The sequence below is a fragment of the Filicampus tigris genome, chromosome 6, assembly GCF_054856515.1.
Source record: "Filicampus tigris isolate MCC_2025a chromosome 6, RoL_Ftig_1.0, whole genome shotgun sequence".
Taxonomy (NCBI): Eukaryota; Metazoa; Chordata; class Actinopteri; order Syngnathiformes; family Syngnathidae; genus Filicampus; species Filicampus tigris.
In genome coordinates, this window is record NC_141222.1 from 26,745,081 (window position 1) to 26,765,389 (window position 20,309).

The window sequence follows — 20,309 nt, forward strand, 5'->3', positions numbered from 1 at the left end:
ACCCTGGAAGATTAGACCCGAGCGAGATGGGACCCTGCGCCGTGGGGGGATGGGGGAATGGGAGTGGGGGGACCAGACACATGGGAACACAAGTTCACAAGTATGTTGCGCCAGACAGCGAGGACAATTCTCTTTTAGAATCAGCATTGGACTTTATACGGAATATTTGCGGTTGCAGATGAAGAAAGCTAAAAAAAAAAAAAAAAAAAAGTGGAGTTCCTTTTGTAGGGTGTGATATGCATCATGTACAGTATATCCATTTTTTTTTATGGCACACAAAAAGGGAGGTGACCTGCTTTCAGGATAATATTGCCAAGGGTTAGGTATATGGGTACAGGTTGGGGCTTTAGGGTAGAGTGTTCGGGCTTGGGCGTTTGTGGGTGAGGTTAAGGTTAGGACATTTGAGTCATGGTTAGGTTGCTAGTCGTTAGGGTTTGGGTTCGCGGTAGGGTTACGATTTCAGGTTTAGGGTAAGGGGTGAGGAATAATGTGTAGGGCAGGGGTGTCCAGCTCCGGTCTTCAAGGGCCGCTATCCTGCCTGTTTTCCATCTATCCTTGCTGCAACGCACCTGATGATCGTGATCAAGATTCTTCAGAGCTTGCTAACGATCATCAGGTGCGTTGCAGCAAGGAGAGCTGGAAAACAGGCAGGCCCTTGAGGACCGAGTTTGGACACCCCTGGTGTAGGGGCTTCAGGATATGGTGAGGGCTGCGGGATTTGTTTTACGGTCGGGGCATAGGATTTTGGTTTGGATTTTCGGGGTTAGGATTGTGGGTTGGGTTAAGATGTCACGGGTTGGTTGTTAGCATTAAGGTTTGGGTTCATGGAGAGAGGGTTATAGTGTTTAGGGTTAGGATTAGGGATTAGGATAGGAATTTAGGGTTGGGGGTCTGTGTGGTCTAGTTCAATTTAGGAGTAATAGGTTAGGGTTCAAGGTTTATGGGTTAGTAAGATTGGGTTCTAGAGTTGGGGTATTGGTAATGATTGTCTAAAAACGTTTCATCTGAGCAGGTTTTATGGCTTCATGCAAAAGGCTAGGTAGGACACCACTAGTCCGAGAAATTAGGGCTAGAGGTTTAGGGATTTGGGTTAGTGTCAGTGGATAGTCAAGAAAAACAGAAGTGACCTCACCGTCTGGTATGCAACATCCAGATACATTTAAACAACACAGTACACTTGTCAAGAAAGCCTTTGGTCTTTTCACAGGCAGATGCTGTTGTTATTGCAATAATCTGTCACTGTCTGAGCCGCCAACTGAATCATGCTTCAAGTGCATTTAGTGGTAGCAGCAAGGACAACGTAGCCACCTCACTGCCAAACACAATAGACACCTCGGGTTCAGGAGCTCAAGTTTTTCCTAAAAAAATGTCAACGTGGATCCAAGCCTGGGTTTGTATGATGACACGTTTACGACGGGTACAATCAGAAAAACATTGGAGCTTGGTTCGGGGGGGGTCTCTTCTCACAGCGGCGTGGCTACGAAACCTGCAGCACCAAAGCAATCAATATGTGATATGATCACATATTTGATCACATGATACCTTCCGTGCATCAATTCATCAAAAGGGCCTTTTTAGAAACATGCATGGTGGTGCATTTACTCATCATTCATGCTAATCCTTTCCTATCCAACAACTTGAGATCTAATTTGTACTTTTCTGCTTAACTTCTTCCTGTAGTGAAAAGACTCCTATAGAGGATCTTCTATAGTTGGCACCCCCTGATGGCAGGATAAAGTACAAATGCGCGCTTTCTCACGTGAGCATGTGTACACGGGTGAATACAATGTACGGTATGTGCGGTGTATTGTAACATTTTACATGCCGTCTGCCTAGTATAGCTGCTTCTGATTGGGGCTCATTTGGGCAAATTCCTCGAGTAGGAGTCGCCCTGGAATTGGACTTGTTCGAAACAAAATGGCCGACTTGGTGTTCAATTTGAGGCATGGGTCCTTGGGCCTTTTTCCATGTATCCTGTTATGATAGATGTAGCCATCAATTACGTTTTGGAGGTAGTACTAGGGAGTGTTTTTCATGGCAAACGCTTGAAATCATCCAAATTTGACGAATTGGTTCGTCCAAAATGGACGGCAGAGTGAAAGCTTGGCAATACGTGTCATGCATCTATCTATAAAACCTGCTCCCCAGCGAAGGTCGCTTGGACAAATTCCTATGTCGGAGTTCACGAAAGTACATAGAAATCCTGGAATAGGCCCGAAATGGCTGCTTCAAACTAAAATATTTCACACCCTTGATGTGCTTTTACAAATTTCCCATGAGGTCAGACAGTCTACTGATCGTCTCATTGGTGATTATTGGTCATGATAACCTACAGATTTGAAAATGCGTGTATCGTGTTCTTTGATAGATCCTGTATGTAGCCTGATCAGGGGATGCAAAGCAGTGACTGGTTGGTAGAAGCTGTCCTCTTGGTGAGTTGGGTGATAGGACATGCAAATACTAACGCGCCGGTTCTCCTGCATCTTACCCTTGTGAGGTGTGACCAGCAGGTCCAACGTTTTCTGCGACAGGTTTGGCCAAATGGCCATCATCTCCTTACGTAGCTCGGCGTCCATTTGCTGCTTGTCTGCACCACCTGTGAGAGTTCCAGTGATGTATTTGCGTAGTCCAGTTATTGTTTTTTTAGAGAACAGAAGTTTAGAAATCACAATGGAGGAACGACAGTATGAGGTGGTCGTCCATGCGCCCAAAACAACTGCAACAATGTTATCTCTTAGAGGCTGGATTTCCACTACTATTTTTTTCCCAGTGTGGTGGATACACGTCATTGTAATGTAAGATGGAAAAAAAAAAGCAGATTTTGGAATCCTAAAATCAGAATGCACATAAACTTTTGTCATCTAGAATGGGGTCGTACAATTTATAAGGAGCGCGGCGGGGAAATCAACATATCGTCGTTGTCCTGTGAAAAATACTTATGTGCATTTTTTTTCAATTTTCTTATTTTTACGTGAATGTTTTTTTCCGCGTTACAGACATTGCATTAACGTGAACATTTAAAAAAAAAATGTCCACAATTGGAAATAAGTGTTTTTCACAGGACAGCGACGATATATTGTATCATATACGTATACGTTCTTCGTACCCTTGGCGATCTTGATATCCAGCGCCGTCCTGATGAGCGCCATGAGGGTGGAGTTGAAGTGGACCGTGTTGTCGTCGGCCACGGGCAGGTCCATACGCAGCAGCCTCTGCGGAGAGCCAGTCGGCACGGAGAGCGTAAGAATGCAAACGCGCCCTCGACGCGCCGCAACTGCGCCCCAACCTCCACGGAGGGAGGGGGGCGGTAAAGGGCCCGAGGGGGGTGGGGGGGGGGTTAGGGTTGAGAGAGCTCCATAGACAGTAGCCAATGAGGCTGTCGGATTGCGACGTTACTGCTTATTTGGTTTTTAAATCTGCTTCAGTGTCATCGAGGGATGCGCTGGCAAACGCGACGGCATTTAGCGGGTGGTGGAACGCTGACTCAGCGAGCCACTTGCGTCTCCTGATGCGCCAGTGATACTCGACAAGAGACAGCGCGGCACTGCACTGGAAAAGAGAGTCATAATTTTACGGGAGAATTTCTTGAATTTTTTAAACAAAAAATGTCAATGTTAGAATAGGGTTATTTCTTATTTTATTTTTTCGTGATTAAGCATTTTTTTCAGTCATATTCTTTTATAATTATGAAGTAACAATATCATGTTCAATTCATATAGATTAAATAACTGTATGTAAAACATCATATTTTTCTCCCTCAAAAGTTGCATTATTTATTTAGAATAAAGTCATATTTTTTTCTAGGAGAAGTACAATTACAATAAGTAAATCATTAAATCACTATGTATATATATATATATATATATATATATATATATATATATATATATATATATATATATATATATATATTTATACATAATATTCCGAGAATTAAGTCGTATTTTTCCAAGTGGGGGAGGGGGCGGGGGGAGGGGCTTCGTTCTGCTAAGCAACCGCCAGAGCCCGGAACCACCAGGAGGAGCAATCGGGGGACCAAAAATGGCCTCCGACCCAACCTGTGCCCATGTTCCCTAAATGTGTGAATGCGCTGGCACATTCACACATCTATGCTGTGCCACACCAAGAGAGTATGTATACAATATATGTAACAAAAGTACACTTACACAAAATAATCTGCACAGACTTCAATTAAGTTGAAGCTTAATTGCGGTCCAACAAAAAAAAAATGGTATCACTGGTGCTTTTCTTCAGGAGACAGTTTTTTTTTTTTTAAAGTAACTCTGGCATGTTCTATAGAGCTCCCCCTACCAGTCAGGAGGTTCCCTGCATATCTCAGGTAAATCCGATGGAGGAACCATTGGATAGAAACCTACAAGCCGTCCTTGGGGGGGGGAGGAGGGTGTGGGGTGGGCTTGCGGGCGGTTTCTATCGAGAGCGGTGGGCATCCATCGGGTTTACCTCCGAACATGAGCGTTGGGCACACACGGCGGCAAGCACGATGACGGCTGGTGTTGTGGGCAGGCAGGCGGGCGGCGGCGGGCATCGGCCAACATCAAGCGTGCATGCAACACCCCCTGGTGGACCACCCGACACACAGCATGCAAGAGTCCCTTGAAACCGCTGCGCCCCCATTCCACGTACAGTACGAGCAGCCGTGCATCCGCGCAAAGAGAGTCTCCGCAATCCAAAATTGGTCCTACTCTACTTGACTGATTTTTTTTTTTTTTTTTTTCGTCTGTGTCCAATTCTGGCTGCCTAGATCCGATTGGGCGGGAAGTCAAGATCTCTCTCAATGCCAGACGGGTGCAGTGTCTCAAAAAAGGGGGTGTCAAGAGTTTAAAAATAAGAAAAAAAAAAAAAAAAGCATTAGTGTTGTGTTACATCCTATAAAGAAGACGGACAAAAAGAGAAAATCATGAAGATGACTTGATGTTCTTTGTGTTTTTCATTTTCGCCATCCAAGGACCCTTTCAATGAATCGTCATGGCAACCGTTACACGAAGGAGCCGCAGTTAAGGCCACACTGAAAAGAAAGAAAAATGCTACGAGAATTGGCTGAACTTTACGGGACTTAAGTTGTTTCTCCAAGATTGAAGAGCATAATTTTGCGAGAATAACGTCACGTTCTGTGTTTTCCAAAAATCCTCATATTATGAGAATAAAGTCATGTTTTTTAAAGGTAATCTTTTTCTAGATTTTTTTGGTAGCAAGCCATAATATTGTGAGAGTAATGTGCTATTTTCTCTGGAAAAGCTGAAATCTTACAAGATTAATTTTTGGGGGGAGAGTAACTTCAAAACAGTAATAAGTAAAATTAGCTTGAATAAAATGTATTTTTTAGAGCAAAGGATGTATTTTCTAGATATTTTTGGAGGTATAAATAAATATTTTAAATTTCATATACATACATTTTTTTTCATTTCATTTCACAATTCATAATATGGGAGTTAAGTAATATTGTATTTTTCTAATTAGTCATAATGTGAGAAATATTTTAAGATAAAAAAAATACATGAAGATATATATGTTTTTCTATTCGAGAAATAACAATCAAAATTTTCTAGATAAACATTTTTCTTTTTTTTTTTCTTTTAATCAAGCTATATTTTTTTTCTAGTTAAAAAAAAAAAGCATAAAAAAGGCTGCTTTATTTCCCCAGAGAAAAAGTACCAATAATACACGAATTAATAAATTTTGAGAGGAAAAGTCTTATCTATTGTTGGAAAAAAAATTGGCATTATTCCCTGAAAAAAAAGTGTTATATTTCTGTGAAAATTGTATATATACATAAAATCTAAATAATACCGGAATATAATCGCATTTTTCAGGAGAAAGAAGTTGTATTTTTGTTAAGAAAAAAGCGCTATTTTTCAAGAATTCATTTAAATATTTTTTGCCAACAAATTTTTATAAGTATAAACAAAATTTTCTTTGGATAAAAACAATTTGTAATATCACAAAAATAAAGTGACTAAGGAAATAAAGAATTTCATTGTCAAGTGGTGGCTCTGCAGGGCAAGAGGAAGGAGGGGTCATGAAGATGTACTTGTGGGCAAAAAAAAAAAAAAAAAAAAAAAAAAAGAGGAAAAAAAAAGGGGACGGAGGGTGAAGATGAGCCAGAGCATTGTGACAACACAAAAAGGAGAGGAAGAAAGTGTGTGTGTGCGTGGGTTTGTTTGTGTGTATGTGTGTGTGTGTTAAGAGTGGAGAACTAAAAAGAGGACAGAACAGGACGAGACTGAACGACACTGAAGTCAAACTGTGAAACCAGCCGAGGCTTTCTGACAAGTCTGATGAGAGTCTCAGAACCACAGCCAGGACCTTCGAAGCACCTCAAAAACTCTCTCCGCAAAACCGGAACGCCGTCCGCGGCCGACTCATTGGACGTCACGGGAAACGAGGAAAAGTGGAGAAGGGAGGACAGATGGACTGAGTGTGCTAAGATGGAGGGGGGGAGATAAAACCATGGGGACAGGAGAAGGTGAACGAGTGGAGGAATAAGAAAACCATAACGAAGGGGTGCAAACAGGAAAAAGTGGAAGTCGCCCAGATTCAACAAGTTTTCAAGGATGTACTGCTATAGTAATATATGCGGTATTATGTACAGTTCGCGGATAGAAAAAGTTAACGCACACACCCCTGCTTAAATGTCCGGGTTTTGTAAATCAAAAATGATCTTGGTCTGTTTGTTTTTTTTTTTTTTTTAAAACTTGGTATTTTATGTTGAGAAAAGTTTTGAAATGATTCCGCTGCGTCTCATTTTTAACACCACAAAAACCTGCCATTCGAACAGGGGTGTGTGGACTTTTTTTCATATTTATATATGCGTTGTGTTTTTAATCATATGTTAATATGGTTTTATGCCTGTCCGTCAAAATATGTCTAAACTATCAGTGACGTCATCCATTAGTTGACTTTCATCGCATTTTAGGTGACGTTGTTGTTTGAGCCCTAATTAATAGTAGTCCACATAGTTGACCGTTTAGCAATAGTGTGTAGTGCAACCAGGATGTATAATAGTAGGCAAATGTATAGTACAGCCTAAAAAAGTTGCATCACACTGACCCAAGGAGCGGGTCAGTCCATGTTTTTTTTTTGTTGCTGTTTTTTTTTTTTTTTTTTTTTTTTTTTGCCAAAATGGATTATTTTTGACCCAGCAGTTTTAATAGAGTCGTGTGTTTAGGAGTGCTCATAGCAGTACACATAGTACCTATAGTAGTGCATATATTTGTAAGAATTGAAGTACACATAGTAAGCCACTCTTTGGGTTACTTTTACCCAAGGTTGGGTTGGTTATTTTGACCCAGCAGATTAGATTTAAGATTGGATTTGGGTGGTCTGAAGAGCAGAAGCTGGTCACCATTTGGGACAGTTTTGTGTACTCAAGTTGAGGTCAAATGAATGTAACGTTCTTGGAAAATGCCGGCTGAATTCCTCAAAGGCTAACAATGCTGACTCTAAAAACAGTTGGGTTAAAAATAACACCATTTTGGGTCAAAAATGGACCGATACACAAATGAATTTTTTTCCACTGTTTTGTACAAAACAGCCCATGTTTGGGGGTTGTTTTTCACAAAACTACCCATTTTTTGGATTGTTTTCTGCAAAAACAAACAAGAAAGTTGGATCAAATTGACCCAAGTTGTGGATCGGTCGAATTATGACCCAAAATTGTGTTATTTTGCCAAGGATTTGGCTTTAACGGGCCAAACATCACGCCGGTGTCTTGGTGTGAGGGGTTAAGTCGCTTTTTCTCGTTCTTCGAAAATGTTGGTTATAAAGTGAGTATTTTTTTTTAAACCACAGCTACTCTGATAACCGGGTAAGTAACCCATTGCTCGGTAGCTTGAACTCATCAGTATGGGTACTTTTTACCGCTTGTTGGATCAAAATGTTGACACAACGGGTTGGGTCAAATCTGAGCCCAATGTGCTGCGTTTAGTGAACCCAGTGTCTGGTTAGCTATTTAACCCAATTTTGATGACTTAAAAAAAAAAAAAAAAAAAATTAAGAATGGTAGCACGTACTGTATAGTATGTACGGTAAGTAATACTTATAATAGTCTGTATAGTAGAATCTGGATGCCACAGATAAAAAAATAAATAAAAATAAAATAAAAAGAGTGTTATAACAAGACAACGAGTATAGACAAGATTATGAAAGGAGGCTAAATGGACATCCTGGTGGTCCGAGGCCCAAACTCCCAACTTTCCTCAAGCTTGTTAAACACAAGAGAACAACCAAAACCAGAATGCCGTATTTCCTTGTGTTGGCAGTGTGTGTGTGTGTGTGTGTGTGTGTGTGTGTGCGTGTACGCGCGCGCGTTTTAGCGCCATCCACAGGAACCAGAGAGCCAGAGGGCCGAAGCCAGGCGCCCTTTGCCGCTCCTTCTGTACCCGCATCGTCAGCATCGAGTGTTGTTGTCGTGGAAACTGGAAATCGTTGCTTGTCAATCAATCGTACGCGTACGTGTGTGCGTGTGCGTGTGTGGTTGTGTTTGCGTCCGTGCAGGTTGCAGATGGACAGGCAAAGCTCCCCTTCTCTGTTCCCTCGCTCCTGCGGCCTGACGGCAGGGCTGGCAGGTGACACTTAAAAAAAAAAAAAAAAATCAAAAATAAATCAAAAATGTACGGCGCCCCAGACGTGACACGGGGAAGGAAAGAATTCAATTGTGGCCACGAATGAGGAAATCACGTGCGCATGAAACGCTAATCTGTGACCAGGAGGTAGTGTTAATATGCGCACAAAATACATATTTCTATGAATAAAATTCCTGGGACAACTAGGTGAGCAGATGGAGTGAAGCGCAAAAAGTCTTTAGAAGCGCAAAAGTAGAGGACATCATTGGTTATTGCGGTTTCTGCCAGCCGGCCAAGGTGCGCTCCATTTGCTTACGCAGACGTCCAATGTGTTCATAAGAGTGAAATGAAACATACAAATGAGTATTTGGTGTGTGCGTTTTACTCATGAGATGGCCACAATTTGCAGGTATAATGTGCGAAGAAAATGCTCATTTGTGGCCACGTTAGGGTAATTTCAATTTAGTGGTGGGTTCTATAACTTTGGGATTTTTCATTACGGTTACTTTTTATTTTGCTTTGACTTTTGTTTTTCAAATTCAGTTGGCTTTAACTAGTTTTTAGAGTGGGACTGTTTGTTATTTTGTTAGCTTTGAAAATAAGCTGTTTTACTTTATTTTTTTAATATGTATGTGTCAAGTGCAAGATTAAAAAAAACAAAAAAACTCAACTACAATTCCCAAACGACTGTTTGACCTTTTTTCTTCTGTATGACTGTACAGCAAGTTCTAAATAAATACATTTAAAATAAAAGCTAATATCTGATGTTATGTCAGTCTCATAAACATCAAATGTATTTTCGGTTAGTTGTTGTTTATTGAGAAGCAAAATTTTTTTAAAAAAAGTTATTTGGTTAGTTTCCGTTAACTATAATAATCTTGCTGAGAGACGAGTGGGGCGGAGCTAAGTTTAGCCTGGGTTGTGAGTGGAAGTTCAACTGTACGTACATACATTTTTTTTCCCACAGTCAAACACTGTAATTTGTAAGCCATATATTTTTAAAGTGTGATTTAAGATACATTTGACATGATAAAGAATTTAAATTTTGGGGCGATGGTCATTTAAACTATCCATGAAGGCAATTCTGAACATTTTTGGTTGGGTTTGTCAGTTACTCCTGTTTTTTTTTTTTCCCTTCGCTATTTGAGGCAGGGCTAGGTGACGATCCCACAGGCATAGCTTGCGATTCATACACTGTTGTTTTATTGGTGTGCCAGTCCCCATATGCTAGTTAAGTATGCACTTTTTCAACGATACGACAAAATTGATCCCAAATCATTTTATGGGCCCGCAAGCTTTTTCTTGCGAGATATGACTAGAGCTAATTTGGACTTTGTGCGCACATTATACCTAATTCCTGAGCATAAATTCGTATTTGGTGGCGCCGGTTTACCATTTTGTGAGCACATATTAGCATTTTATGCGCATGCGATCTATACTCTGCCCGCAATCGAATGTTTCCCCTCCATGTCATGTCTGGGGCTCCGTATAAAAGTCAAATCAAGTCAAAAAAAAAATATATATATATATCCAAGGAGTCCACCGTCAACACGTCACTGCAACCACAGAAGCCGCGGCCGGCGCCCTCCGATCCCACGGCAACAGAGGACAGCGCGCACCACCATCACCACCACCACAACCACTAACCACAGAGGGAGGACAGGAAAGGAAGTGGAAGGACGTAAGGGAGGGACAAAAGGGGACGGGGCGAGTCTACCTTATAGGCGACCCGGGCGGGACACCTCTTCCCGAGGCCTAGCGGCGGACACATGTGTCTTAGCATCTGATACATGTCTGTGTAAGTGATCCGGCCGCTACACACACACATGCGCACGCACGCACGCACGCACATACAATCACCCCGACAGACAAGAACAAACGATGCCAGAGGGGGTAAATCAAAAGGATGAAGGGGTTGACAAAGAGGTGAGGAAGAACGCAAAGGAAAAGGACACAAGGGAAGGAAAGAGGGAAACAAACACACACAAAGGTTATTGTTGTTGTTTGTCGCCGTGGTGATGAGCGTGTGGTTGGTTGCTATGGCGAGAGGAGGAGAAGAGGAAGAGGATGGGAGGAGGAAAAAGAGGAGGAAGAGTTCGGTGGGGGGGGTAACGGTAGTCGGGTCTTTTGGGCTCTTTTTCCACGCTTGGATAGAAGTGATCCGAGAGTCGCACTTCACACACGCACACGCATGCACACGCGCACACACGCCTTCCCTGTTTACAGTGACACAAACAGAGCGGGTGTGTTGGCCATTTATTTATTTTAAGTTTAGGTCTGCTACTTGCTCCTTGTTAGCGTGCTAATGCTAACGCTAGCCGGGTTTGTCTTCTCTGTAGACGGACTTTTTAGCTGAGGATTCCGTCGTAAACGTATAAACGTAATTATAGCAGCTCGTAGTATGTCTATTAGTATGTAGAGTATACCAGTGCAGAGTACATAATGCAATACAGGTAGTAGTACAAATAGCACATACATTAGTGTGTGTATAGTATGTACATCAATATTTATGGCAGTGTGTGTGTGTATAGTAATGTTGAGCAGTATAGAATGTATAGTAGTGTGTATCATAAAGTAGTATGTATAGCAGTACATCATATATTATATAGTATAGTATATTATTCATAGTAGTATGTATGGTAGTAGTACTATTTATCGCAGCAGTATTATGTAGTTATATATAGTAATATGTACAATATGTAAAGCATTGTGTATAGCAGTACATATTGCAATACATTTAGTATTCATAGTAGTGTGCATAGTACCGTACATACGGAAATACATACAGCAGTAGGTATCGATCGTAATATGTCCATTAGTTTGTATTACACATGAAGTGCACGTTATAGTACGTATTCTTTATTAGTACATATACAGTATGTATAAGTAGTAAATATCTAGTATTGCATTTAGTAATATTATGTGGAGTAGTAGAACAAATAGCAGAATATGTAGCAGTAAATGCAGTACTCATAGCAGTATGTACAGTAAACAACGTAGTGAATATATAGCAGTAAGTACAGTATGTATAGCAGTCAGCGCATACAGTATCGCGGTGTATATTGTGGTATCGATGGCAGTATGAATAGCAGTGCGTGCGGTAGTACGTTGTGTACGTATACATTTGTTTGTTTGTTTGTCTTTGCTTCCTTTCTTGACAGCGTTAACTTAGCACTGCCAATATGGAGCATGTAACAGACTCAATGCAGCATTAGGCATCAGAACGCCGCTAACCGCTAACACGGCTAGCACCCTGCCCTCTTTGCGTCCGAACCAACCAAAATGGATGAAAGATGCATGTCAACCATCCCACACCGCCCCACGAATGTCTCCTGCCCAGGCAAAAATAAATAAATAAATAAATAAATAAATAAAAATCAGACAGCAAGCAGAAATAAAAGAAACTAAATCAACTTTTTGTGCTCGTTACATTTGTTTAAACATCACCCCCAACGCCACCCGACAAACAGCGAGTGCAGTGCACCACCGCATGCTTGAGTGTGTCAAGTGAAGCCCCCGCTCCCACAGCCCCCCCACCACCCCAGAAAAACCACAAGTAGATGGTGAGATGGCGTGAGAACAAGTGAGTGAAAAAGAAGAAAATAATCCATCATTCATTCCAGTCTATTTAAAAAAAAAAAGAAAAAAAAAAAGAAAAAAGGCGAGCAGGTTGCGTTTCTTAATAAGTTGCTTTTATGGGGAGGGGGGAGGGGGGGGCGGTGCAGTCCAAACCTTGCAGGCCACCCTATGCGGGCATTTCTTGCCAAGGCCCAGGGGAGGGGAGATAACTCGCAATAAACTGTACATATCCTTATAATGTATGCGCCCGCTGCAAGAAAGATACAAGGGAGGGAGGTTAGGTGCACGTCACACAGCTCACGTCACAAGAGAAAAGAGTCAAGAAGAGGAAGAAAGAGCATTCATTCACACCCCCCAAACAGGTATGTAAGATCAATGCCTTCCTCACACACAACAAGAAGAGGGGCAAAGGAGCAGGGGGGGGGGGCACATCCCATTTCAGGTGTCAAAGTAAACATAGAACAAGAAGAGACCCTGTAGTGCCGGGGAGGAAGGCAAAAGTTATTTATCCAAAAGTGTAGAGAGAACGTGGCTAATCCTAAAGGCTAACTGCTAACTTACCTGTGGAGGGCGCAATCGAGCCGCATGCACTCATTTTGGCTTTTTTGAAACGATACTGAAGAGTATCGACACCCGTAACAAAGTGGCGAGAGATGCAGGCTCAAGATAAGGCTGTGCGGCCATCCGTATACTGTCACGGCAATCCCTCCAAAGCTCAACAAGCACGAGCACTTTACTTGCGTTATAGGCGGCATATTCAGAGAGGCTAGAAAAAAACGTACATGAAAACAAACCAGATAGATGCCGGTTCTGGATAGATCTATGCGGCCTGTTCGCATAGTCATTTAAGACCCTCAAAAACCATCAATAACTAGCAAGGGACTTGTGTTCTTGGCAACATAGCCAGAGATTTTGAAAAATAAATAAATAGAAAAAAATAAAAACAACCCAGATTAATTCTGGCTCATCATAAGGGCCGATTTAATCCAATGACTTCAGATCTTTTGAAATTGGCAAAATTATTTTTTGACACATTACAGCAAAAGACAAAGACATTCAAACAAATTTTTTTTGTTTGTCATTTTTGTCTGATTCTGATCTCTGTCTTAAAGTTGAATACTAAAGGACAAAGTACTGTCAAACTGTGAAATATTCTGCCAGTAACTCATATTTTTATAATCATAAGCATTAAGGGACCAAAAATAAGCCATTTATTCATCATTCTATAAATTATTTGGCCGATTCATCGGTTATCAGAAGTTTATTTCCTGCCAAACGGAATGGAATCAACATCGGCCTACAAAAATAGGGTTGGTTGGAACCTATTTAAGACCCTCAAAAATCAGCAAGAAACAATTATGTATTTGTTTTATCTGCAACATATTGAAAGTGTCAACATACATAGCCACAAAAGTTGGAAAAGAAAACAACTAACCCAGATAGTCGGGTTCAGCATGAAATCTTTAGCCGTCTCAGTTATTTAAATATATTTTAAAAAGAGGCATGCGTAATGTTATGCTAATGTTTTATGCTACTATTCTGAGGGCTAATCCCTATTTAGGTGCTATATTACTAAAATAACACGATTACATAGCTACATTCTTCCAATTGCCAGATGTGTAAAGGCAGACTATTACTTTTTGTTAACAGAGCGCTAATAGAGTTCAGGCCTTTTTGCGCTGTGATCTATATGCTACGTTAGCTTAGCATCTTGATTTCTTTCACACGATCGCCGGTGTGTCAACTGCTTCACTCACCAGGCGGCGGGGTCGTACTCGGCCCAAATCCTTACGTACTCGTCCAAGTGGTGCGGCCCCAGGATGGACGAGTCTCTGGTCAGGTACTCAAAGTTGTCCATGATGACGGCCACGAACAGATTGAGCATCTGCGCACAGCAAAATACGCTCGATCACGTAAACTGGACTTCCACTGTACACATAATTTTTTTTTTCAAAAAAGCCTAGTTTTTTGTGTGTGTATTTTTTCTGGCAAATTGCAGCCTTTGCGATTTGAAACGTGCATTGTGATTTGAATTAGATTAATTATTCATCCCTGGAAGCCTGACAAGCAGGTGATTTTGTGTGTTGTGCTCACCAGGAAGGAACAGAGGAAGATGAAGGAGACAAAGTAGGTGTAAGCAAAGGTGCTGCCGCATTCGGGTTCCGTGTTGCCTGAGGCCGGGTCGCACTCTTTGCCACCGAGACATGACAGCATGATTTCGTGCCAGGCCTCGCCCGTGGCGCTCCTGCATGTCCACACACAGCCCTCGCACGAATGAATAATGCCGTGAAGCTAGTCACCGAACGGCCGGTTAGCGCAGCAAACGTCACCTGAAGAGCAGCATGAGGGCCATGACGAAGGTCCTGAAGTTGTTGTGATGGTTGATGGCGTTGTCGCCCTCCTCCTCCAGTGCCAGGTTGCCAAACAACTTCACGCACATGCACACGTTTTCATGAAGAGTTTTTGTTTTTGTTAGCATTAGCCTCACTTGCGCAATAGAAACTTTTGTCAGGATTATACACTTGAGGTCAGCCATGAAATGGACAGTTCAAACTTTTTGAAGTTGACTTTTGACTTTTTGTCACATTGTTTACAAACTGACTGATTGGAATAAAATATAAAAAATGTATACAAAAAAATTTAATGAACTGCATAGCTAGTAAAAAAAAATATATATAAAAATGTAAACCATATAATTATTTTTGATAAATCGATTAAATGTTTAGATGCCCTTTTCAATTTAAAATTGTCCAAATCTTCAGAATGTCAACTGCTCAAGAGGAAATATTATCCAATATCTGTAGTCCTTCATGAAAACAGACAGATTATCTTGTTGTTGAAATAAAATGTTTGCTTTTACTTTGGAAAACAATGCTGAACATTTTTGCTTGCTTTCTAATCTGAACAAACCAGTTACTGAATCATAATTCATTTTTGTTTGTGCATTTTCTACAGTGTCAATTTGAAATAAAGCCCTGTTTTTGAATAAAGCGATGGAAAGGAAAACATGTTGTTTTTTTAAAATCCAATTCACTGATTAATCAAAAAAAAAAAAAAAGAATAGTTTGTGTCACCATTAATAAAACTAATTAAAAATCCCCAATCCAATCCAAATGGTGATCATCTGCTCACCTGCATGCCAATGATGGCGTAGATGAAAAAGAGCATAGCGATGAGCAGGCACACGTACGGCAAAGCCTGCGAGAAGATCCACACGTGTCGGTCATAACCGGCCAACGTCTTGCCATCGATGGCTCGCCGTGGCGCTTGCTTACCTTGAAGGACTGCACGAAGGTCCACAGCAGGATGCGAATGGTTTCGCCTTGGCGCAGCAGCTTGATGAGCCGAGCGGCACGGAACAAGCGCAGAACGCTCAAGTTGATGAAATTGTTCTACCAGAGGAAGAAGAACAACGCTGGTCAGCGCACAAGCACGCGTGACGTTCAACTAACTTAAAGTGAAAGCGGGAAGGAGGGTGGGGGTGGGGTGGGGTGGTCGGAGCAGAGACAGCCAGAGAGGACGCGAGGGATGTTGAAGAGAGGGACCAAAGAGAGGACAGAAGGAACAAGAGACGGAAAGCAAAATAAAGGTCATCATCCAATCTGGTACAGCAAATATTTTTTTTTTTTTTCCAAGAGGGGCGGGGAAAAGAACCCAATGCACTGATCTCGGTGGGAAAAGCAGGCCACACAAGATGGAGGCAAGGAGGGAGGGAGGGAGGAGCATCTATAGACGCCACCCGCGCCCATTGGCAGGATGGCACGGCAGGGCGGCCGCCATCTTGCCACAGGAAATTCAAACTGTTTAGCGCCCCTCCTAGTGGAACGTGACCGTCAAACCAAACATCAAACTAAATGTTTTGTATTTAAAACAACCATACAATTTTGCCTGCTAGCTTAATGTGAACATTTAGCCGCAAGTTCCGAAAAAGGAACTGGCAATAATAGTACACAGGTAAAAAAAAAAAAAAAAAAAAAAAAATTGACAAAAAAGTTATTATTATGCGTCCATAGATGATAATGAGAAGGAAGGACGTCAGCCTGCCCTGTCAACCAAACACACACGCACGCACACGCACGTACAGGAAGGACAATTTCATTCGACAAAATTCTAAAAATTGTAAAAATGTATGGAGACACACACATATATACATATACATATACATATATATATATATATATATATATATATATCCAATTGGTCGATTATTTCCACTGGGTATCGTCCAATCAGATTGCCCCGATGTGATCGCCAACACCACTCACAGACACTAGGGGGCACCTTTGCCCTCTTTCTTTGACACTGTCAGCATTCACACACAATTGCACCCACACGAAGATAATAACCCGAGAGATCAAGACAATAATAATCAAATTATGATTATTATCTCTCTGGTGTGCGGTTGACAGGTAAGGCCAGGAGGAGGAAGAGGAGGAAGAGGTGTAGCGAGCAGCCTTCACCGGAAGGTACATGCAGGATTTTGGATTCAAGCATTCCAAAAAAGATGCTAGCTGCTAACCATGCTAAGCAAAGCCGATTTTTGACTTTTATTGCTTTTGTGATAAAAGTTAAAAAATAAACGTCGCAAGACTTTTGGAAGTAATCCACTTTATTTCCCGTGATGTGACATTTTTGCAACTTTTTCTTCTAGCGTTTTTTTTTTTTTTTCATAATAGTATGACTTTTGCATTTGAGATTTCCACTTTGTTAAGACTTTCTGGTGACATTTTTGTAGTTTGACTTTTTCTTCTAATTTGCAACTTCTTACCTTGTAATTACTTTTGTATGTAAGCTTTTGCATTTGTTTAGCACGAGATTTTGTCATAGAAGCACGCCTTTATTTCAAGTTATGTCGTTTTTGTAGTTTACGGCTTTTTCTTCTAATTTGACATTTCTTAAGTGTTTCTTACAAGACGGCTGACGTAGTATGCCGACTTTTTTCCGTGATGTTCAACTTTTTTTTGCTTAATGTGATATTTTTGTAGTTAGCGACATGATTCAACAATTTCTTCAAATTTGCAACTTTTTCCTCACGGTAGAGTTTTTTATTTGAGATTTGGCTTTTGTTTAATGCAAGGCTTTGTCGTAATAATACGACTTCTTTGGGTGTAATATTCCACTTTTATTCTTGTAATTTTTTTGTAGTTTGCAACGTTATTCTCGTAATTCTTTTCTCCTAACACTGAGGCATTATTGTTTTGGTCATAAGACTTTTTCTTCTCATAATATTGCAAACATTTTTCGTAAAATTCCGATTTCTTTGTTGAAATATAATAACTTAGTTAATTTTCTGATTTCAATGTCATAATAGTAGTAGGCCTCTGGGGTTTTCTCTGGGTTTTTTTTTCTTGCAAAATGACTTATATTGTGTAATATAAAAACTGTAATTTCATAATATTTTCTTGTAATATTCCTTTTTGTTTTTTTAAAAAAAATTTTATTCTACTTATCAGTCATTTCATTAAGTTCATCCCTTGCAGGAACTTCAATCCATAAACACTTTTATTAACAAGTCTTTTTTTTTGGATAATTTTGTCAATGATTGTATTCATCTTTAATATTCTGCAGTTTCATCCAGGGAGGGCATGCAGCGGGTTCAAAGGTCATCAGGTTGCGGGCGGGAGGTTTGGTTGGGGCAGGAAAGGGGCGGGTCTTTGTCAGCACGACCAATGAGGATGCAGAGGAAGCTTTGAGAGATAAATTACAAACCAACCAGAGTCTACATGTGCGATGATGTCGAGGGATGAATGGCAAGGAAGTCGGGGGGGGGGGGGGGGGAAATATATATTTATACATCGTGATAGATATATATGTTCATTGTGTGTTGTGATTGGGGCATGGTCACATTACAAACATGACATCATCTTCATCATCATCATCCTCATCATAATCATCGTCAACATCACCAGCAACACAGATGAAGGACAACACGATGAAGGGGTTTCATAGTGCATTTTTGGGGCGGGGAGGGGGATTGGATGGATTATTGTTTTATCGGAGAAGTTAAAGAAAGCGTGGAAAGACATGAAGGAGGAGAAGAAGAAGAGCACGTCATCATAAGGCTCACAAAGGGTCACCGTGGCAAACAAGTCAACAGTGATTCGAAGGCCTCTCGAGTCACGGACAGGACGTTGACGCACTTAGTCTGTTAGCTTAGCAAAAAAAAAGCAAAAAATTGGGCCATTTTGTAATTGATACTTTCTTTTTGTTACAATAATTGTTCTTAATCATACCTTAATAACATCGTAATATTCCTCAATATCCTGTCTAACATTTGTTTTCGGAAAGGTGTGGTTGGCAGCCATTAGCGTCCTCCTTGCTAGCACCAATTCAATACACTGCTAAGCTAACAGCTGCTCAGCGCGGACACCAGAGAGGGACTCAAAACAACACAGACATTAATTACCGGAAACATCGCCACTTCTGCATCAACGTCACGGACAACCTTTCACATACTCAAACAACAACGCAATGATGGCACAGGTGTCGCTTTTCCGCCCTTTACGCCCACTTACCCCTAATTTCGTCACCAAAATGTCCGTGATGCTTCCCAGCACGGAGACAAAGTCAAAAATGTTCCAGGCGTCTCTGAAGAAATTCTGTTTTGGACAAAGGGAGAAGTTAGCAGTTGTCCAAAGACTCCTGTTGCCATGGAAATGAGGGAAGGAAGGAGGATGACAGTTGGCGTGCACACGACGGGGTTTTTTGGGGACATGGAGAACACGCTCCAGATCTGTCTACCAAAATAAACCTGCCTCATGAATCAATAATGAGAGCGTGTGTGTGTGTGTGTGTGTGTTCACCAGAGGGCCAAAAGCGATGAGCTTCAAGATGGACTCCAGGAAGAAGAAAGTGGTGAAGACGATGTTGAGGTTTTGCAGGACGTCGTCGTACGTTTCCGAGGCGCCGTCAAACTGCGCGCGCAGGGTAGCAGATTAGCCTAGCATAGCTTATTAGCGCCACAAAGTCAGTTCAAGTGAACTCAATAAGCAGCAGTTTGGCAGATATGAAGTGGATGAAATGAATGCAAATGCCATGAAGTCGTTCCAGACTTCAACCCAAACAACCAACAATTTTGGAATTCAGGATTTGAAGGAGGAAAAATAGCACTCCATTGTATTGAACTTTATAAAAAAAAAACATACAGTAGTGACATGATATAATAGAAGGAAAAAGAACGAAACCGCTTTTGTCACACAAGACAGACAGACGGCTTATACCGCTCACCGAGACGTCTCAACTCCTCTCAACTTATCAGTACGGCACTAATATAAATCATTAAAAAATCACATTTTAAATCGCGATTTGAATATTGAGGGATGAAAAAATTGCAATTACATTATTTTTCATAATCATCATTAATTTCATTTGAAGACTAACCTGACCAAAACTTTTATGTATAATAAATCTGATATTAGTCTCTGCAATAGATTCATTTTTTTGGCTTGTATTTGTGAAAAAAGTAAATAAAAAAAAAAAATCACATTTTAAATCGCGATCGGAATATTGAGGGACTAAAAAATTGCAATCACATTATTTTTCATAATCGTGGTTAATTTGCTTTATTTTATTTTAAGACTAACCTGACCAAAACTTTTATGTATCATAAATCTGATATTAGTTTCTGCAATAGATTCATTTCTTTGGGCTTGTATGTGTGAAAAAAGTAAATAAAAAAAAAAAAATCACATTTTAAATCGCGATCGGAATATTGAGGGACTAAAAAATTGCAATTACATTATTTTTCATAATCATGGTTAATTTGCTTTATTTCATTCTAAGACTAACCTGACCAAAACTTTTATGTATCATAAATCTGATATCAAAAATCACGTGGGAAGAAGACCTTGAAAAATAACCGTTTACAAATCGCAATATTGAGGGAAAAAAATTGCGATTGGATTATTTGCCAAAATCCTTCAACCCCAGTTAGGAAGAAGCTTGTCCCATGACGGCGGCGGGACACTGACCTTCATCATGAGGACGATGGTGTTGAGCGCGATGAGAGCCATGATGCTGTACTCGAAGGGGGTGGACACCACAAACTGCCACATGCGATACTGGAAGCTGAGCTTGTTCTTGGGCATGTGGCGCGTCAGCGGCTTGGCGTTGATGGCGAAATCGATGCAGGCCCTCTGGAGGGAAGAA

General features: G+C 40.9%; 1 protein-coding gene across 11 annotated transcripts in view; it reads right to left on the minus strand.

Moving 5' to 3' along the window:
* Nucleotides 1-20,309, minus strand: part of cacna1ab (calcium channel, voltage-dependent, P/Q type, alpha 1A subunit, b) — a 93,514-nt gene that overhangs the window by 21,691 nt on the left and 51,514 nt on the right. For 10 of the 11 annotated variants that reach the window (XM_086033490.1, XM_086033482.1, XM_086033487.1 and 7 more), the window contains 11 exons: nt 20,132-20,296; nt 18,965-19,075; nt 18,677-18,760; nt 15,437-15,553; nt 15,294-15,359; nt 14,492-14,589; nt 14,256-14,406; nt 13,919-14,046; nt 12,315-12,411; nt 3,107-3,212; nt 2,489-2,596 (listed from right to left, as the gene is read on the minus strand). In XM_086033490.1, coding sequence (XP_085889616.1) covers nt 2,489-2,596; nt 3,107-3,212; nt 12,315-12,411; nt 13,919-14,046; nt 14,256-14,406; nt 14,492-14,589; nt 15,294-15,359; nt 15,437-15,553; nt 18,677-18,760; nt 18,965-19,075; nt 20,132-20,296 — 1,231 coding nt within the window. Of the gene's footprint in view, nt 1-2,488; nt 2,597-3,106; nt 3,213-10,299; nt 10,397-12,314; nt 12,412-13,918; nt 14,047-14,255; nt 14,407-14,491; nt 14,590-15,293; nt 15,360-15,436; nt 15,554-18,676; nt 18,761-18,964; nt 19,076-20,131; nt 20,297-20,309 lie in introns of all 11 variants that reach the window. The other variant, XM_086033481.1, reaches the window with a different exon arrangement.